Below are 19,811 nucleotides of genomic sequence, written 5' to 3'. Positions count from 1 at the left end.
AGATCTTTAAAAATACTAATTCATTTAAGAAGCAATAAAAATTACATGTTAACATAGTATTATTATTAAAATACTATATTTTTTAAACAAAAAATTTAGAAGAGTGACATTGTTTTATATTTCTGTAAATCTCTGTTAATGTGTGGCTTAATATTAAGAAAAAAACTAGATTCTCATAAATGTTTCTGCATTCAATCTGTGGTGATATGTTGTTTTGATTGAAGTATATGTGGAAAATATGGCCTGACATAAATATACAGTTGGAAAAGAGAAAAGTATTTTAATAGCCTTTTCAGATTATTTCTCTTTGATACCATACCAAAACTGGACAAATGGTCATTTCTTAAAGGTTACTTCCAACGTGAAATTTGAAACCATATCAGTAATAATTTCTTAATTCTGTTTTACTGAAATCCATTGGTTTATCTTGAACTTTGAATGGATCTTTCAGCTATGTGTAATTCTGTAACATCGTGCAGTGGTCATTTGGAAAATATTGGTTCACTGAATTATGTGGGTCTTCCAAATGCTGACACATTGTATACAATATCAAAAAATCACATTTGTTAGTATCATCATTGATCTCATCAGAAAAGTAATTTAAGTAAGTGAGAGGCTAGGGTAGCAGATACAAATTTTCCAAAGTTCTAGTTTTCAGTTGAAAGTTTGAGTTTTTCACTGACTGTTACTTATTTTCCTTGAGGAAAAAGAACATTTAGAAAATGCCAAACATCCACATTCAAATAACCAAAATTTATTGTAATTGTACTTATTCTTTCAAGTTAAAAAATGGTATTTCATGGGAAAAGGAGCTAGTTCAGCTCACAACTCAAACAATACTTTTTCCCAAAACAACCATTCCTAGAGGGAACCCTGAAGCACCATTTACATCATTTGGTATGAGACTAACTCTCATTTTGGAGAGTTTTTTGGAATGTGGAAGTATAAAATTCTAAACTTAATGTAATCTACAATAGAGGAGACAGCTTAAATAACAACAAAAAAGCAACCACTAAACATGACCCACAGTAGCTAATTTAATATGCTATTGCTTATTAAAAGCAGAATCATTGGTATAACATAATGTATGAAATTCTATACTTAGTATCTCAGAGGCCCAGAAAAATGAAAACAACAAAGAAACATTATTCAACTGGTGACATGGTTTGATATTTTGACAGTGAAAACTGCAACAAAAGCACACACTTAAAAACCTTTCTACAGCTGATCCAGCAGGATTTTAGGCTATTTTAGGATATTTTAGGCAAGTTTTTTTTTTTTAAACAAGATACTTCTTATTTTAATGTCTTCCTTACTAAGACATGCATTAGAAAATAATAAAAAAAGTTTCATCTTGTAGTTTTCTAGCAATTTTGGGGTTTGATTTCATAGGAGGAAAAATCGTCAGATTTTGAACTAAGCTTACTAATGGAAGGTAGCACTGCCCAAATTTCCTTCTGACATTTTCTTGGAACTTATCATAGCAGAGGGTTTTTATTCATCCAAAAACGTCCATGACACTTTGCATTCTTTCTCCAGTAATCGTTGTTTTGGACCTGGAGATTAAACAACAATGATTCACTCGTCTTTGAAATTGAGAACTACTGTTCATGAATCACAAGCATTCTTTCTATTTCAGGTAGCACATGTACTCTTAGCACAACAAATGTTTGCAATTCACCACCTCCTTTAGTCAGCTATGTTGCTAAGAAACCTATGTTATCACAGATTTTCTCTCTAACATGTTTTTGGTTCATATTTTGCATACATTTGGCTGTCAAATGAGGAAGCAGTGTTTAAAATGCCTTCTTCTTAGCATCTCTGACCTGCCATTATTTTTTTAATAACCTAGCTAAAGGACAAAAAATGTATACATGTTCTTTATATTAAATCTATTATAAGGGTAGGGGGCAGGAATCACTCAGACAGGCATTCATCTATGAATCCAAAGAATACAGTGAGGCTTACAAATATGCTGTGAACTTTGCTTGCTCGGTTTTTAAACATTTATTTAGCATCTACTTGTCCCAAGCAAAGATGATAAAACAGATGCTAATGATGATAATATCAACATCACCACCCAGACTTGAGAGCTCTCTGCATGCTAGGTACTGAAAATACATGCTTTACATGTATTCCATACATCCTACCCACATTATCTCATCCTCCCAACCCCACATGAGGTATAGGTACTATCATTGTCCAGTGTTACAGATAAAGAAACAAGACTTGGCCGGGTGCGGTGGCTCAAGCCTGTAATTCCAGCACTTTGGGAGGCCTAGTTGAGGGGATTGCCTGAGCCCATGGCTTCAAGAGCAGCTCTGGCAACTTGGCGAGACTGCATCTCTACAGTAAAAATCAAAAAATTAACTGGGTGTGGTAGCGTGCACCTGTAGTTCCGACTACTTGGAAGCCTGACACAGAAGGATCCCTGAGCCCAGCAGATTGATGCTGGGGTGGCTGTGAGCGTGCACTGCACTGCAGCCTGGATGACAGAGTGAGACTCCAACTCAGGAAAAAAAGAAAGAAAGAAAAGTTACCTAAGGTCTCATAACTAGTAAGTGGAGCTGAGGTTATTTTATAGTCATTACTTAAGAGCCAAGCTTTTAACCACCTGACTACAGATAATACTGAACTTTAGTTAAAATCTTTTTTAAAAATTGTTTTAAATCCATGAAAGGAATGATTAGACAGATTGAGGAGGAGAATATAAACTATAGCTTTCTCTCTGCATTATTTCTGATAAAAGAATTGTGTGAGGTGGTCACCAACTACCCTTAGAAGGCTTTTGAAGGCGCTTTTGTATTGAAAGGGGTGAGAGAAATCTGGGATGGATAGATGTGTAGAAATCACCTGTTAGAGTGTCAGAAGGCCTGTGAGAGAAGGGGACAGCTTGGAAGGAGGGCACGATCATAGAGTTCATGGATAAATCTAACATTTGTTAGAAAATGTGATTACAGGACTAAAATAGGATTGAAAAATACATTATTCACTCAGTACTTATCCCAATTATAATTTATCATATACATATTTGTTTAATATCTGGTTCTTGTAAAATAGTATAGGGTTCTTCTATTCTCTGGTATTCGTTACTATTTTATTAGTGCTTTACACATAGTAGATATTCAGTGTAAATTGTTGAATGTAAACTATGAGAGCTTAGTATTCTGCATATATACTTTTGAGTATTTCAGTATTTTCATTTAATGAATTTGTGGGGTATATAAAGTATTTATGCTTTCTCAGACCATATGTCGAATACCCAAAAATCTTTATTCTAAAATACTCTTTTAAATAAAAATGCGTTCTAATTTTATAATTACTTACTGCATTGGCCAATCTGCAATCTCTGTTATAAACATAAGATTTATTTATTTACCCATGAGATTGAAGTGGCTTTTCATCTTGTAAATTATGTATGTCTGTTTGGTGGATTTTAATGGAAAACTTAATTACCTATTTCTAAAAACAGCTTAATTTAAATTCTAAAAATAGCTCAAGAGACTACTACTCCAATTCATTGGTTTGGAAGGTAGTTTTGTTCATTTGTTTTTAAGGATTAGGAAAAGCCAATGCAAAATCAACAAAAACAAAAGGACATGCTACTCAATAAATCTCCTTGAAGACCTGATAGATAATCTGATAAAGAACTGTATGCATCTAAGTAAAATCACCATATCACTTTATCATCACCATCAAAATAATGAAAACGGCCTTTACAGTACTTGAAATTAATTACTAGGGCTCACCTTACTTCTCTGTGTATTGTAAACCAATTGTCAGGCTTACAGCTGAACCAGAGGTCTCATTTTTCATCTGTGAATATTTCTGCTTCCTGATGGTTCTGCATCTTTGTGACACCTGAGCCTGACTTAGGGCCAGGAGTCAGGCTCCTCACATATTGATTGAGCATGTGTCTCAGAGAAGCACAACAGAGTGGAGAGAGGGTGGGGTGTGAAGTGGGAGACCTGGGTTCCATTGTGGCTGCTTTGCTTACCAGTGATCTGCCCTGAGCAGACACCTTCACATCAATGAATTTCAATTCTGTAAAACAGGAATGTGAAGATACTGTGAAATAGTACATTTGACAAATCACTTTGTAGCGTCTAAAGTGACAAATCACTTTGTGCCACTGATTTGGGGCATTGTAAAGTAGGCCTGCATTTTTTTTAAACCAGATTTGCAGAAGACTACAGTCATTTAAATTATTGTAAAAGATTATTAAGTGAGTTACCTTATAGATTACTTCTAGTTTATAGTACATGGTTATAGAATCAGGCCTAGGGCCAGAAGAGATTTTTTTAAGGCTTTCTTCAGGCACCCAAAACTGTTTTCCCTGCTAGTTGACAGGGATATGCTAAACCTAAAGAGAAATACAACACATCTCCCTGGAGCATCAGTTTTACTCGGTAGTAATTGATTGGAAACATTTTTATATTAAACAAGCCTAGGTACATTATGGGAAGCTTGGAGAGCCACTCCTGGATCCCTGCACATCTTTATTCTCTGTTGGTTGCTATTAAGGACATGTGGTGGAAGAGGTAGTAAAGCACTAGCCTCAGCTGGCCGGGTAGCCGTAAGTAGCGTTTGACCGTATCAACCTAAGGTCTTCAGTTGTCTGGTTAAACTGCCTCCCTTTAACCTATCCTTGTGGAGGAGGAAGTCAGCAGGGTAGATTCTCTTCAATACGTTAAAATGTCACTGAAAAATAGATAATATATCATCCTTTCATCTTTTCTTCTTCCTCACAAAAGCCAGTTGTTGCATTCTGATTTGCTGTGTCTTCTAACATGCTGATCACTGTGGGTCTTGTCCAGTTGCCTCAAATCACTCTTAGGATGTCAGATCCATAGGGGACATGGTATATAGTAAGAATCTGGTGATTATCTCTTATATAAAAAGCATCCAAGCTAGTGATTGTTTAAGTTCTCTATTAATTTAATTAGCATCCTTTGAACTAATAGGAATTTTATGAAATGAAATACTATGGACATGATATAAAAAGTTTTAGAAAATGACTAAAAACAAACTATTAAATCTTTTACCTTCAGGCCACTATTGCCATTTTTAAATAAGAAAAACAGGTTTTCAAAAGTATGTTTAAACATCACAAATCTGCTTCCTACTATGAACCAGCATTTATCTTTATTGAGGCTTAAAATGAATACTTTAGATAAATTACAATTGAAATATTATAATCAAACTATAGTTTTATTTGCCATATATAGGAAATTAGTTTTTTTTCACTGAAATTTAAATAAGTCTGTAACATCATTTTTATAATAACCAAATCACTTAGGCTTCATCCTAGCCTCATCAACAGAAGTCACTGGGGGAATGAGAAAACTAAAAATGTAATGCTTAGCTCTTATTCTGATATACTGGATTGGCTCTGTTAAATTGGTGAGGACAAAATGTTCACTGAGGTACAATAACTTGAAATAACTTCATATTGCAATGTAAAATCTGAAAACATTCCTGATAATATCGATCTGAGCCTGCTTTTTAGCTGAGTTTCCTGTATGTATATTACATCTAAAACTTTTTGAGAAAGTGAAAACATTTACGATTTAAGAATTTATACTTATAGCCAAGTGCAGTGGATCATGCCTGTGATCCCAGCACTTTGTGAGACAGAGGCTAGAGGATTGCCTGAGCCCACAGGTTCGAGACCAGCGTGGGCAACTTGGCAAGACCTTATCTCTACAATAAATAAAAATAGTTAGCTGGACATGGTGGCGCATGCCTGTGGTTCCAACTACTTGCTAAGGTGGAAGGATCACCTGAGCCCATCAGGTTGAGGCTATGGTGGATATGATCATGCCACTGCACTCCAATCTGAGTGATAGAGTGAGACTCTGACACAAAAAACAAAATTTTTTAAAAAAATTTTACACTGGATTTAAAGTCCCTAATTGTTGATAAAGTGTTAGAGTTTTTCTGATTTCACCTCCTCTATGATTACAGAACAATAATATTGTTTCTTTAAATCTTACAGGTAATAGGTATAAAAAATTGGAGTAAAAACTGGACAAAAATCAAAATATAATGACACATTCCCCCAAGTAGCCCCTCAGGTTCATAAGGGTGGAGGTAAGTTGGAGAGGACGTTTCCATGGAGGCCAGTTTCAACTTTTCATTAGGAGGAACCAAGGAAGAACATTGTTATACAATAATCACTCCTAGTGGCCAAATATTGGAGAGTGTTAGATTAGAACATTTTATTCTTATTATGTAATTTTGTTTATATTAACATATGGTTATATAATTCAGGGTAAGGACGTATTGTGTTTATTTTATCATCCCACAGCACTTATATAAATTGCTATCAATACATCAAATCTGCCACCCTCTAAGAACTTGTATATTTAAAATAAGACTGTCTCTTATGAATTAACTTTAAGATCACCTAAGCTATACGAACAGAGATATGCAAAACCAGGAAAAAAAAAATCTATAAAAGGAGAATCAAAGAGGTGGCAGTTGCTTATGCCCATGCGAGCAACAACCTAAAGTGAGGGAGCCCCCTTGCAATGGTCACTGAGTATTCTAGGCCATTGGTAGGGCCATCCTAATTGTTTTTTTTTGTTTTGTTTTTTGTTTTTTTTTGAGTTGGAGTCTCACTCTGTCGCCCAGACTGGAGTGCAGTGGCCGCTCCCGGCCACCGCAGCCTCAACCTGCTGGGCTCCGGTGATCCTTCCACCTCAGCCTTCCGAGTAGCCAGAATTACAGGCATGCACTACCATGCCCAGCTGATTTTTTTTTTGATTTATTGTAGAGATGAGGTCTCGCTGCCCAGGCGGGTCTCGAACCCGCGGGCTCAGGCAATCCACTCACCTCAGCCTCCCAAAGGCGCGGGATTACAGGCTGAGCCACCGAGCCCGGCAGGCCATCCTAATTGTAAAGGATGTCTTAACTCTATGCATTAAATATTCAGTTCATCAAACTCACTCTACTTGCTCTGATTCCATTCTCACCAACTTCCTAATTATCTTTTATTTCTAGTTTAGGTGTGCTACCAAAAAGAGCATGTTAGTCACTACTTTATGATAATTATATCTCGTCATAGCTTATTGTCACCCAGACAACTGCCATTCTGATTTACCTACTAGTTTCATGAGTTTGGTATTAAGTTAGTTGCCCCTTGAGGAATAGATATAATCTCCTTGTGCTGAAACTACATTTCTGAGCCTACAACATCAGGTACCAGGCAAAATTCTGTTGTAAATTTGCCAGAGCTACCTCATGAAGAACCACTTGATACAACCAGCAGGCCTTTCCCAAATCTTTCAGCACCTCTTTGTGTGCTGAATGAGTGTCAATGTTTTCTTTCCTTTTAAATTTCTATTAAGCACATAGAGATGACCATAGACTTACTTTAGTCCACCTGGGACTTAGAAAAGTTAAGTAACTGGCTAACTTCATTAAGAACCAAGCTTGGAAACCACTCCACCCCCTCTTCCCTTCTTCATGTAGAGTGAATAAGCTCCCTCACAATTGGTGCTTGGAAAATTTCTCATATTTCTGTTGTTTCTTGAAAAAAAAAAGGAATGCTAGGGCTATTCTTTTTTGTTTTCATTGTGTTACCAAATGTCTTTGCATTTAAATATTATTACATATGAGTCTGTCAGGGAGCATGTTAGAGTATACAACATTTGATAGTGGCAATGTTAGTGTAGCGTAATTTAAATTTATTATACATCAAAATGAATGCATTGTTTTGCCTTATTGTTATTTGTTCAGATGGATACTATGTTAATGCTAGAGGAGCTATGTAATGAAGACTGAATTACGAATTATGATGTGATTGTTGCCAGGAGCATAAAAATTTAGATCCCTGGCAGAATGTTGAGTTTCCTGTGTAACATAAAAATTTATTTATCCCAACATAACTTAAGGAATTTATAGAGTTCTGATACAGAAGTCTCTAATGTTTGACTTAAAATGTATTTGAAAATTTTGCTTGCGTTGAATCTGGTAGTTACTATAAATACAGCAGTACTAAGAGGCCTAGGATCTGAGAAACACTAGAATATAAATGATCCTGAAATTTATTCAGACAGCAACCTTTCAAAATTGCATGCTAACAATAGATAATATGAGAGGTAGGATAGTCTAGAGGAAAGACAGAATTTGAAGTCTGGGAGACCTGGGTTCAAGTCCTTTTTTTATCTTGTACTAATAAGGTGACCTTCAGTAAGATACTTAATTTCTCTGAGCTTTTGTTTCTTCATCCATAAAATGAGAACTATATAGCTGGGCATGGTGGCGTGTGCCTGTAGTTCCAGCTACTTGGAAGGCCGCAGCAGAAGGGTCACCTAAGCCATACAGGTTGAGGCTGCGGTGGCCCTGAGCATGCTACTGCACTCCAGCCTGGGCAACAGAGTGAGACTCCAACTCAAAAAAAAAAAAAAAGGCCAAAAACTATAATATCTACCTTATTAGGTGTTTTGACAACTCAACTACATCATACATGTAAAGCATTTACTAGGAGAGTGCCATACAGTTGTCAGTTAATTAACAGAAGCTGACATATTATTGTTAAGTATCTTAGAATATATTCCATTCTTGGCTCTAATGGATAAATTATAATTCAGTGGATGAAGGTAGGAATATGCTGTATATCTACAGTGAGTTGAATTAGTCTGAATCCATAAATCTTCATGCTGTAGCTTAATATTGGAAATTTCAGGAAACCTGTGTTGTTTATACCTCAATTAACAATTTGTAGAAATTGCAGGATTTGACTAAACCTAAACCAGAAACCTCTATTACCCTAATGTTAATCCAGTCATTCAGCACCTTCCTAAGCTTCAGGGCCTTGCCAACTAGGACATTCCCCTGTGGTGCTTTTTGGATGGTATGTTGAGTTAGCTTAGTGAGCTAGAGGTTTGTGCTAATGAGTCTGTTAGTAGCATGATGTTACAAAGGAAGTGACCATGTGTGTTACATAGTACACCTTACAGTTTTCTAGAGAACATTCTTACTATAAGTAAGTCCTAACATTCAGTAGTTGGAGATTTATTCCTTTGGCTTAAGTCTTGGTCTTACAACCAAGATATTTGTGGAAAGTGAAGTGTAACTAGTCATATCTTAGTGTGAATAAATTCATAAGACCCTTTCCTGAAAGCAGGATTTGATGAGATTGTATTCAGAGTTTGAGCATAGAGGTCCTCTGAACTATAAGATTACCAGGAACAGGGTAAGGTAAAGATTGCAGAATAGTGATGCTTAGAATGTGTCCCTGAACCTATCGGTTATAATTACCTGAGTTCACATTGGCTAGGTCAGTGCCCTTGGCTCTTTAATCTATATAATGGTCACACATTATACTAACCCTGATCTTGGAAATGTACGACTTTGGATACAAGGAAGGGATGGGGGAGGGACTTCCATTTATTGATTGCTTTCTGTGCCAGAAATGATATAAAATGCTTCCCATGTATTATCTCACTTAATTCTTAATAATCCTATACTGTAAGTATATTGAATCCATTTTACACATAAAGAAACAAAAACTGAAATAAATTAGTATCCTGACCAGGCCATGTCACAGCCACTAGATGACAAGGTTAAGGTTAGCACTCTTCTCTGGCCCTAGAGCCCATGAGTTTCCTATTTTACAACACGTGGTGAAGTGAGAGCCTAGCTAGCATGTATCCAGTATTATTACCGGACAAACAGCAGGGTAGTGGAGTCAGTAGAAATTACTTTATTTGAAAAACAGTAGTATTTCTTTGCAAGGTCACCTATTTTACCTTCTATTCCTTATTCCTCACACTGCTTCCTGCCCTACCCACTACCATGGTTATAGTCCTCTCCATGCTATAGATGGTAGGGACAAAGGTAGAAACAGAGGATTATGGAATCTGCACATTCCTCATCCATTTTCCCAGGCCAGTCATCCTCATTCAGATGAACCTACAGAAGTGACATCAGTGTCAAGGATGGGCAGAGTCAGGTCTGAAGATAGGCCAAAGATTCCCAGTGAAAATGGAAAGCTAGATACTGCTAGTGTTTCCATCAAGAATTACCTTGTAGAATATGTACCCTGCCAGTTTAGACACACTCAACCTGTTAAGCCATTTTCTTCTGTTTTTTAGAGCCAGAATATGAGAGGTACTGTATCCCTAACACCTCATGTTTATCTGCTACTCATTATAAGGTAGCAGAAAGAGCTGTCAGGCTTTAGAGAAAAAAGATGGGGATTCTGATCATGGACCTTCCACTTCCTGATTGTGGGACCTTTAGCAAGCCACTCTGTGAGCCCATTTCTCATCTATAAAGTGACTGCCATGCAACATAACTCCCAGATGGGTGTGACTAATACATAGGACAGACATGGGAAGCATCAAGCAGTGCTCCTGGCTCCATAACAAATACCCATAGTCTCCTTTCCTTGTCACCTTCCACGTCCCTCCTAATCTTCTTCCCCAACTAACATACGTGGCATTTTTAGTCGCCTTTTAAAAATTTTGACCAGAGCCAGAATGTGGGAAATTGGATAGAGACCATAATACAAAGGGAAGGGCAAGAGTTTCCAGGCATCTTGTGTGGTATAGACCAAAAGCAGATCACTGGCTTCTTGAGGGCAGGGACCTATGTCTTATACTTACGCAGTATACCCTACAACTAATATTTGGTACAATACCCTATTATACTATAATTTATTGAGCACTTACTGTCTGCAGACAGTCTTTTCATCTTTTATGTGCCATCTTCCTTAAACTTCCCAGTAACCTATAAGGTAGGTATTATTATCTATATTACACAGGTGAGGTAACCAAGCCACCAAGCAAATCTCCCAGGGTAAATATTCAAACATCAATTTCTATGAGTTCAGCTCTCCCTTTTAAAGTTGTATCACACTGTCCCTCAGTAAAAAATAGCTGCCTTTATTTGGTTTTATTTTTTAATCAAGTATATATTGAACTTTATTTGTATAAGCTCCTATGCTAGATTCAAAGCTTATGTGAAGATGTATAAAACCCAATTCTGAATTTTAGAGTTAAGAGTTTTTGAGACTCACAAGCTCTTCATGAAAAATCATGCAGAAGTGCAGTTGCTGCCACGTGAAGGCCAGATAATGATGAAACCCTTAGCCATTTAGAGAAGCTAAGTCTTTTTCATTCCAAGCTGTTGTTTTCTATCTGCCCTAGGTAGCTGCCCAAATTGCAGTTAATCTAGTATTTCTTGATTAAGTAGAATGAACACTCAGGAAAGACAGTACACCTCTGCAGAGTTCACAGTAGACCTTACCTCTCTGTAACAAAATGTACACTTTCACCTGGCCGTGAATTTTGTGGATAGCTATTAGTTACTGTAGCTGAAGGACAGGGCGCGATCTGGAACATAGGACCTAGATCAAAAATACTCAGGAACGAAGTGCTACTTGGGTGATTGTTTACTTATTTAACTTAGTAATGTGATGTTAAACATTGTTGAGAAAAAGAATTTACTGTTAAGTTTGCCTTTGGAATCTCTTTTTTTTTTTTTTTGGTGCCTGCTGAGAATTGATTAAACTTTAGGCTGTACATGTCTAAAGAGTTGGTTGGCCTTTATAGTTTTAGTCATCCTGTGACACAATATGTCTAAACCAAAGAGTAATTTAGTTAGGGGAGGTAACTTTTGTCCATTGCATTTCCTCTTATAATGGAAGCATTTATACCTTATACTCTAAGGGTATAAATTTGTGAAATTGAAATATCTGTAGATGTAAATATTAGCTTCTGCCTTTTATTTACTTAGAAATGTCTTTAAAAGAATAAAAGGAACTATAGACTCAAGTTAATTAAAATAATTTAGGGATGTTTAGAAAATCAATCATTCATTATTTCAGTTATCTAGCATAACTTAAGGACCACTTCATGCCCTAATTAAATTAGAATATGCATTGGGCACTTACCCCTGTAGATTATGAAATCTGAGATAATTTTTTATTTTATTTTAAAGATGTCGTGTACATTCAGGATTAGGTATACAAGTGGTTATCGTAGATGTAAAGTTTGGGGTTCCTTTTTTTGGTCTCCACTTTGCCTAGGTTGAGATCAGGTCCCTTATTGATGTTATATCCCTCCTGCCGCCCCACCTCTCCTGGCAATTTCCAGCTACTGCCAATCTCTTTCTTAGAGTATTATGGTCAACGTTCAGGATCTGCTTATGAGTGAGAACATGTGGTACTCAGTTCTTTACTTCTGTGATAGATCACTGAGTATTATAGACTCTGAATGCATCCAAGTTGCTGAAAAGTCCATAAGTTGAAATCTGAGATAAATTGTTTACACTAGCAACTGTACTGAATCCATTTAAATGTAGAGTTTTAGACTCTTTGGATACATATAACATTAGCATCATAATGGATTAAACTTAGTTGCTATAGCATGAGGAAACAGATGGAAGGGGTTAGGGAACTCAAGTGGGAAGCTTAAGCCTCCTGTAACACCTTAGTGAAGAATGTAGATACAGAAGCTGCATCGAGCTGTGCTGGGTCTCTCACCCCGCAACCCTGCAGCACCTCTGTCTACATCAGGAAACAAACATCCTAGGGTCCTGTAAACAGTTACACCAGAGCTGGGACCTGTGCAAATAAGGAATTCTTCCCAACTTGCTACCACTATGACCTGGCCTCAAACTCTCTGAATAAAATATGCCAAGGCTAGAGAATTGAAGCAATACTTTCATCTTTCCAAGTGTAGCCCACAACAGAACTACTCATAGGATGGAGACAAAACTGACCACTCCGAGGTATTAGCAGTGTTGTGTGTGTGCTCCTTGTTCTGCATGAAAATAATATGATACCAGGTTAAACTCCTTTTTTGTCAAAATGCTTATCAGTTTTTGCTCATCTTTAATAAAATTGGGTTTTAGTTAACTAACCTCAGTCTATAATGTGCAAATGTTCCAGATCATCCTTTAATAATTTATCTAGCAGTGGTGCAATCTTTTTAAAATCAAGTGCTGTATGTTAATTTTCCTCTGCTTTTAATAGGTTAAAAAATTCCATTTTGTAATAATGCATGACTCATTCATTGCTCATTACCTTCCCACTGATTTTTTTTTTTTTTGCCTTGAGCCAGCAAGAAAATCTTACATGGGAGGAGGGGGAAACAGAGTGAGTGAGTTGAGGAATACAGTACTTAAATACTGTTGCTTGATTTTCATTGGTTATCTCCCCTCTTACGGTGGCCAGTCTAATCCAGTCTTCCCTGACAAATCCCTCCCCTCCCCCACCCTCTCTGCTAGGGGTTTCACAGGCTGTCTGTAGCTAGAAACTGATTGCAGGCAGTATGTAGGCATTTTTCATTCAGAATGGACATGAATATATTGAATAGAGAAAAAAGCTTTTAGAAATGTATCATTTGTCAAAATTGCATGGCTTTTAAAAAGGGATAAAGAGAGATGCTGAGTGTTTTGTGTGTTAGCATCGATTCTTCTTCTTTCTGTTCAGACTCAAGTTTTTAGAAGCTTAAATATAGATCCCTTTAAGAAAAAAGGAAGAAAGAAGAATTTGCCTGGTTAGTCGACCTCTGTCTAAGAAGTGCTTCATCCTCCTCCTCCACCTCTCCGTGGTGTTTCTCTGCAGCTCTCCGTAGGTTAGGGCTCTGTGCTGCCTGGCAGAGTGCTCATGTGGTAGCTGAACAGACCAGTATAGGTTTTCTTTCTTTCCTGTAAATTCCAAAATGCCATCCAAAGAGTCTTGGTCGGGGAGGAAAACTAATAAAGCTGCAGTTCACAAATCAAAACAAGAGGGCCGGCAGCAAGATTTATTGATAGCAGCCTTGGGAATGAAACTGGGTTCTCCAAAGGCGTCTGTGACAATCTGGCAACCTCTGAAACTCTTTGCTTATTCGCAGTTGACATCACTTGTTAGAAGAGCAACTCTGAAAGAAAACGAGCAAATTCCAAAATATGAAAAGGTTCACAATTTCAAGGTAAGAATATTCGTTTTTAGCTTTTTCTTATGAGAAATGCACATTACTGGAAGTATATGATACTAAAGGAATATCTTCTGATGTCTTTTAAAAACTAGGATGACTTGACTAAAATGATCTTGCTGTTTAAGGATTGAGATGTCTTAAGCCTGATTTTATTTAAGTAGTTGCTGAATAAAGCCAACCCCATTTTCTTCAATGCTGTTTTAATACTCTGTTTAACCAATGTGTACTCACTGGTAAAAGTCTTGCCTAATATTTAAAAGGTATCATTTAATAATGATTTTGACATTATTTTTATTTATGATGTCTCACAATACCTTTGTTGGATATTTTATGAGAGGATTAGATCTTATCTCTGTTTCTGGTAAAAAGCTTTGAATATAGGAACCATGTGCTGTTGCATCTGGATTGAGCAGATGGTCTGCATTTCCCATAGTTTCTGTCTTTTCTCCTCTGTTAATGAACTGACCATGATGAAATGAGGAAGGCTACTATGGGACTGTTGATGCTGCCGACACTGGCACCTTCTCTTCACTTTTTGAGTATTTGCTTTCACCTTGTGTCTGTGCATTTAGTTTTTAACTATTGTGTTAATGTGGTTTATCAACTGTACTTGAATCTTATTTCATCAGGATGATATGTGTTGATTCAAGCGGTATGTGGCTCTTGAAGTTCTGTTCTGCCCTTTGCAATCTAATTTAGAGAATAAACAATATGAGGTCGTGCATAAGGAGACACCGTTACATTTAATAGGTGGATGCACTGGCATTTCTATAGTATCTTCCCAATAGTTAGACAACTTTATGATGCTGTTCCTGAGAAATGAATATTCTTAGTTTCAACAAAATATCATTAAGTTTTATGTTAGAGAAGAATAATTTGATTTCAGAAGGTGATAAAGCCATAAACCCCTATCTTTTATTAATTAATTAATCAATTCAGTATTTATTCAGCACATAGAATGCGCCAGGCTCTGTACTATATAACTTCATTCCAAATGTGTAATTCATCCTGATTCTTAACACCAGTATTTATTTTACTCAAATGCTGAATACTGAGCTCTCAGTATACTCTGCATGTTCCATAGTGAAGAATAGATATTTATGATGTTCAGACTATTTAGGGATAAAAGAGAAATCACTTAATAAAACATTCCAAAAATATATGGGCTATGTAAAGACTGCTGATATTTCAAGGTAAACTAAATGGCATTTTCTTCTTCCTCTTCCTCTAAGGACCTCCTTCCTCTAAGGACCTTACTTTTCAACCAGTACTTTTAATTTAGAATGAAATTGAGACAATTTAGTAGATTAAATACCTGTTAAAAAACAAATATCATATGTGCATCCAGTTTTAACCATAGCTTCCATTTATGACCCTAAATAATACATGCAGGTTACTAGGCCTCAGTTTTTTCTTGCATAATATACAACCTGGTTTTACAGCATTTTTATCAGGAACATGACCCCAAATAAATCCTTTTCCAAATATAAAGTTAGGTCACAAAAATAACCATTTAGGTTACTAAGCAATAATTCATATGCGTGCTATTTAGAAATGGCTGAGATTTTAAACTATATCTACAGAGAGATACTCTGATTCATTCAGCAGAAACAGATTGACCTATTAAGAATGCCATTTGAGTGCTAAGTCAAGTTCATTGTACATGCTTTTTATCAATATTGATTAAAAGCAAACAAAATTAAAAGTCTGTTCAAGGATTTGCATAAATAAGCAAATTATCTATTTTTCCTTGTTTGAATCTTCCAATTATTTCTTAACTTCAGTTTAACACATGGCTTCAATAAACAAATTCTATACAGCCAAAAAGTGCTGAATCTGGGATCAATTGTGACTCTTACCTTGGTATCTAAACTGTTTTAAAGATACTTGTTTTTTAAAAAGCCCATAAAAAGTAAAAGGCTTCTTCCTTCTTTGGAGCTAAAAAAATTAAAACCAGCTTGGGCTTGCTCTTAAAAAAAGTATTTATGCACAAGAAAGAGCTCTTTAAAACAGTGAGTTGCATTACATATTTTTTAGAGTTGCTAATAAGGTCATCAGTCTCAGAATTGACTCTTACCATTGAAATTATGTTTTGTTATTTTTTAAAATGTTTCCATGGGTGACATTATAAAGAGAAAAGAAAGAAGTGGGGAAAGTCATACTTGACTTCTGAGAAGATCCCAAAAAGAATTTGAACTCTGTGGCAGGAACAATTCTCTCCCACACACACACTCACCTAGAAGGTTGCTGCTTGTGATGCACATGTATGTATATGTACAGTATGCATAGTTCAGAGATTTATTGTAGGGAAAACCCTGAGCATTTCCATGATGATAATCATTCACGTGTCCTTGCCACTGACCGTTTTCTGTGGTGGTAAGAGTGTATGCTGTCTAACCACGAGCCCACTTACCAAAGCCTCATTTCAATATGGTTTTCTTTTTGCTTCTTGAGCTGCCTTGTTATGTAATACTGCTCTGTGGTGGTGAACAGCTGTCAAATCTTATTTCAGGGATGAAGCCAAGAGAGCCTTATACCTTTGGTAAAAGCACTCACCAAGGTGAAAGCAAAACAAATCACCTGGACCTAACACCGGACTATAGGCAGGTGTTTGTTTCTTGAGTTTTATTGTTTTGGGGGGTATTTTTTTAGTAGAATAAAACCAAAAGGCTTCCATTTTGTTGTGTTACGCAACACAGTCTCTTTTTCTGTTGTTACTTATGAGGCTTTGATAAAGAATCTATCACAAGAAGGACAGTTTTATCTGCTAAGGAGGTTATCATTTTACAGATAAATGTACAACATCCTTTAAAAACTATTGCAATATAAGTTATCAACATGCTTTAGAGTGAAAATGAGTTTAACTGTCCTCTGGATCAGCCTCTAATTTAAAGAACTATCCCCATCCAAATATACAACAGAGAGAGAGAGAAAGAATCAAAACGAAAAACCTCTAAGGTTAAAAGTAAAACACAGGCACCCCACCAGCAATGACTGCGGCCTACATCCTGAGGCTTTCTGGATAGAATGGTAAATAAGACCCAGCCTTTGCCCTCAGGAGTCTACTTGTGATATGCCTTGGGCAGATTGCTGTATCTCTCTAAACCTGTTTCTATATCAGAAAAATTGAGTTCCTGGTACAGGTAGGTACGTTGTAGCCACTATTTTTGTTAGTACAAATTACCCTAAGTGGGTATTTTTTCTGAATCCATACCAAAAAAAATTATTTATACTTAAGAGTTTATCTGAATCCTTTTTCTTGTGCCCAGTTGCAGAGATCAGATATGATTGAGAACCTTAGCTTAATTGTGGGTGCTGAAGAAAGCTCTAGCTTCTTTCCTAGCCCCAGGCAGAGTTAGATGTTACATAACAGCAGTTGCATTTTTCATGCACTACAGAATATAGTGAAGTCCTCTACTTCTTTTACTCCTTCCAAATCAAACTGTTAAATGTTTCATTCGGTATGTTACTTAATTCAAATAGCTCTATAAAACAAAGTCCAGGTTAGATATAATATTACAATAATAGCAATTCAGGCTACTTAGGCAAATTAAGTAATCAAAAAACATTAAGAATTCTAGTGAGTAGTTACTTGAAATTATAAGTTTAGTTCTTTTTTAAGGTGTTCTGGAAGTGGTGAGTGGTTGATTTTAGTTTCAGGTACTTGCCTTCTGCATATAAATGACAGATGTAAGCTATAATAATAATAGATTTGATGTTGCCAAGATAATATGTAAATGATGAATCCTGAAACATAAATCGATACTGTAATTAAAAGAACACTGTATCATGAGCCTTAAATTATTTAATACAATTATTGATTCAGGACCTACTGGGAAAAAGGAGTAATAGTGAACCCAACAATTCTGGCCAACAGACTGGGCATTCTGCTGTTTGATGAACTGAAGTGTAGCCATGGCCAGCACTCCTGCTAGTAGTGGTCTTCCCTTTCCTTCCAAGGACACTGGCAAACACAGTTCCTCTCTCATCTTTTCATTTGATTCACATTTGAGGATAAATGCAAAATGAACCAACAAATAAAAATATTTTTGATGTGAACTGTGGAGTTAAACTACATGATCTAAGATTTCTCTTACAACTCTTAAGTTCTCTGATTGAATTATACCATATTGAGAAGTATTCGATTTATTATACATATTCTTTTTAATTATTAAAATTGTATTAAAGTTCATATAGAGACAAATGTTCAATATGTTGATTTGAAAAGGAACTAAAATGAACTATATATGAAAGAATTTTTTTAAAAACAGGTTATATTAACAACAGTGAATTATCCCCACCAACTTTCACAGCACTACCTTCCCTCCCTTAATTCCCCTTCCATCCCCTTTCCCCATGTCTTATAAAATGCCTGTACCCAGCAGATGCTCAAGAAGCATTTGTTGAATGAGTAAAGGTATGACACGGGAAGTGGGGGCCCTTTTGTTGTTATTGTTACTTTGAAACCTCTTCTCATGACAGCAGGAAATGTCAACACAAAAACAGATTCTTCTGCTGATCTTAAGATCTGTATTGTTACGTTTTCTTTTAATCAGATTTGTGTTTTTAAAATGGAAAAAAAAACTCAAAGTATGTCATCTGATATTTTACTACAGAATCTGTGTACACATTTTAAATGCTCAGGAATCTGAATATTGTTTTGAATAGTAATATAAATAAAGGTAAATGTAATATGACAAAACGGAAATTACAGCCTGGAATGTCTCACTAAGCTTCTGCAGGAATGTCACTCATCGTTGCTTCTCCTATGGATGTGAATATGGAGTGTCCAACAGAAACATTTTAAAGGAATAAACAGTGTTTTTCTCCAACTAAGAGATTAAAGGAATTATATATTTTTCTGTCATATGCATGCACACATGCATTCTTCCCCCAATTCTAAATGTGGGCCACTTGCAAGAGAAGACGAAAATAATCACGATCAGTACATAACGTGGGTTCTATCTGCCTAGGGCAGTCACACATGGAGAGGGCTGAAGAGAAACTAGGAGGTTGGACAACATCGTCTGTACCGTTCCTGTGAACCTTGTGTTTCTGTTGCTGTCTGGTTGTACTTATTTGATGCTGCAGAAGCCAGAAATGCCAGACAGATGCTCCTCTGCTTTTACTTCTGCCTATGCTGCTGGTGAGAGGGACCTCAAAGCCTGAGTGCACTTCCATCCAGGCCCCTGCACTGTCCCTCACACCGGATCCTCAGCCTCAGCCTGCCTGTCCTTCTTACATTATGTCATGCTGGCTGGAGAACTGGTTATGCCACTTTGCATGCAAATCTAGATCATTAAGATTGTTGGAAAGGTTACTGCCTGCCATTAGTAATCTAAAATGAAACATTTTACAAGGTTCTTGTTGGTTTGCACATAGTTGCATATAATTCTTCATAGCCATCTTATGGATGTAGAAAATTTAAATTGTTATGCTTAATTCAAGAGAAACTCATGATCTGTTATTCTCACAGACCATGACCCTTTATTCTCAAGATGTTTCATAATCTTTCTTTCCCACGTTCTAAAATTTTGCTTCTCTCTTACTTAATTATACTGCTTCGCTGTTACAAATTACCTTTTGTAAAATTACTTAACAATATGTTTTCATTTTCTTCCATTCAAGTTTTCGACTATATTACTTTATATAGATATGTTTTTTTGAGTTGTAGTCTCACTCTGTCAACCAGGCTGGAGTACAGTGGCATGCTCACAGCCACCGCGGCCTTGACCTGCTGGGCTCAGGTGATCCTTCTGCTTCAACCTTCCAAGTAGCTAGAACTACAGGCACATGCTAATTTTTTTTTTTAGAGATGAGGTCTCACCAAGTTGCCCAGACTGGCCTTGAACCTCTGAGCTCAGGCAGTCCTCT

The 19,811-nt window shown here is 36.5% G+C and overlaps 1 protein-coding gene across 7 annotated transcripts in view; it reads left to right on the top strand.

The window, feature by feature from the left end:
• Positions 1 to 19,811, top strand: part of CHN1 (chimerin 1) — a 139,286-nt gene that overhangs the window by 80,270 nt on the left and 39,205 nt on the right. For 4 of the 7 annotated variants that reach the window (XM_021714796.1, XM_021714794.1, XM_021714795.1 and 1 more), the window contains exon 1: positions 13,097 to 13,931. The exons of 1 other annotated variant lie outside the window; for it this stretch is intronic. In XM_021714796.1, the coding sequence (XP_021570471.1) occupies positions 13,680 to 13,931 (252 nt within the window). In that variant the 5' untranslated portion in view covers positions 13,097 to 13,679. Of the gene's footprint in view, positions 1 to 13,096; positions 13,932 to 14,408; positions 14,494 to 19,811 lie in introns of those variants that run through there. 2 more of the 7 variants (XM_008062644.2, XM_021714793.1) reach the window with 2 other exon arrangements.

Source organism: Carlito syrichta, unplaced genomic scaffold (genome assembly GCF_000164805.1).
Source record: "Carlito syrichta isolate Samal-C Ts95f unplaced genomic scaffold, Tarsius_syrichta-2.0.1 Scaffold305785, whole genome shotgun sequence".
Taxonomy (NCBI): Eukaryota; Metazoa; Chordata; class Mammalia; order Primates; family Tarsiidae; genus Carlito; species Carlito syrichta.
The sequence above is the reverse complement of the archived record's forward strand: the minus strand, read 5'-3'. Positions and strand labels throughout refer to the sequence as shown.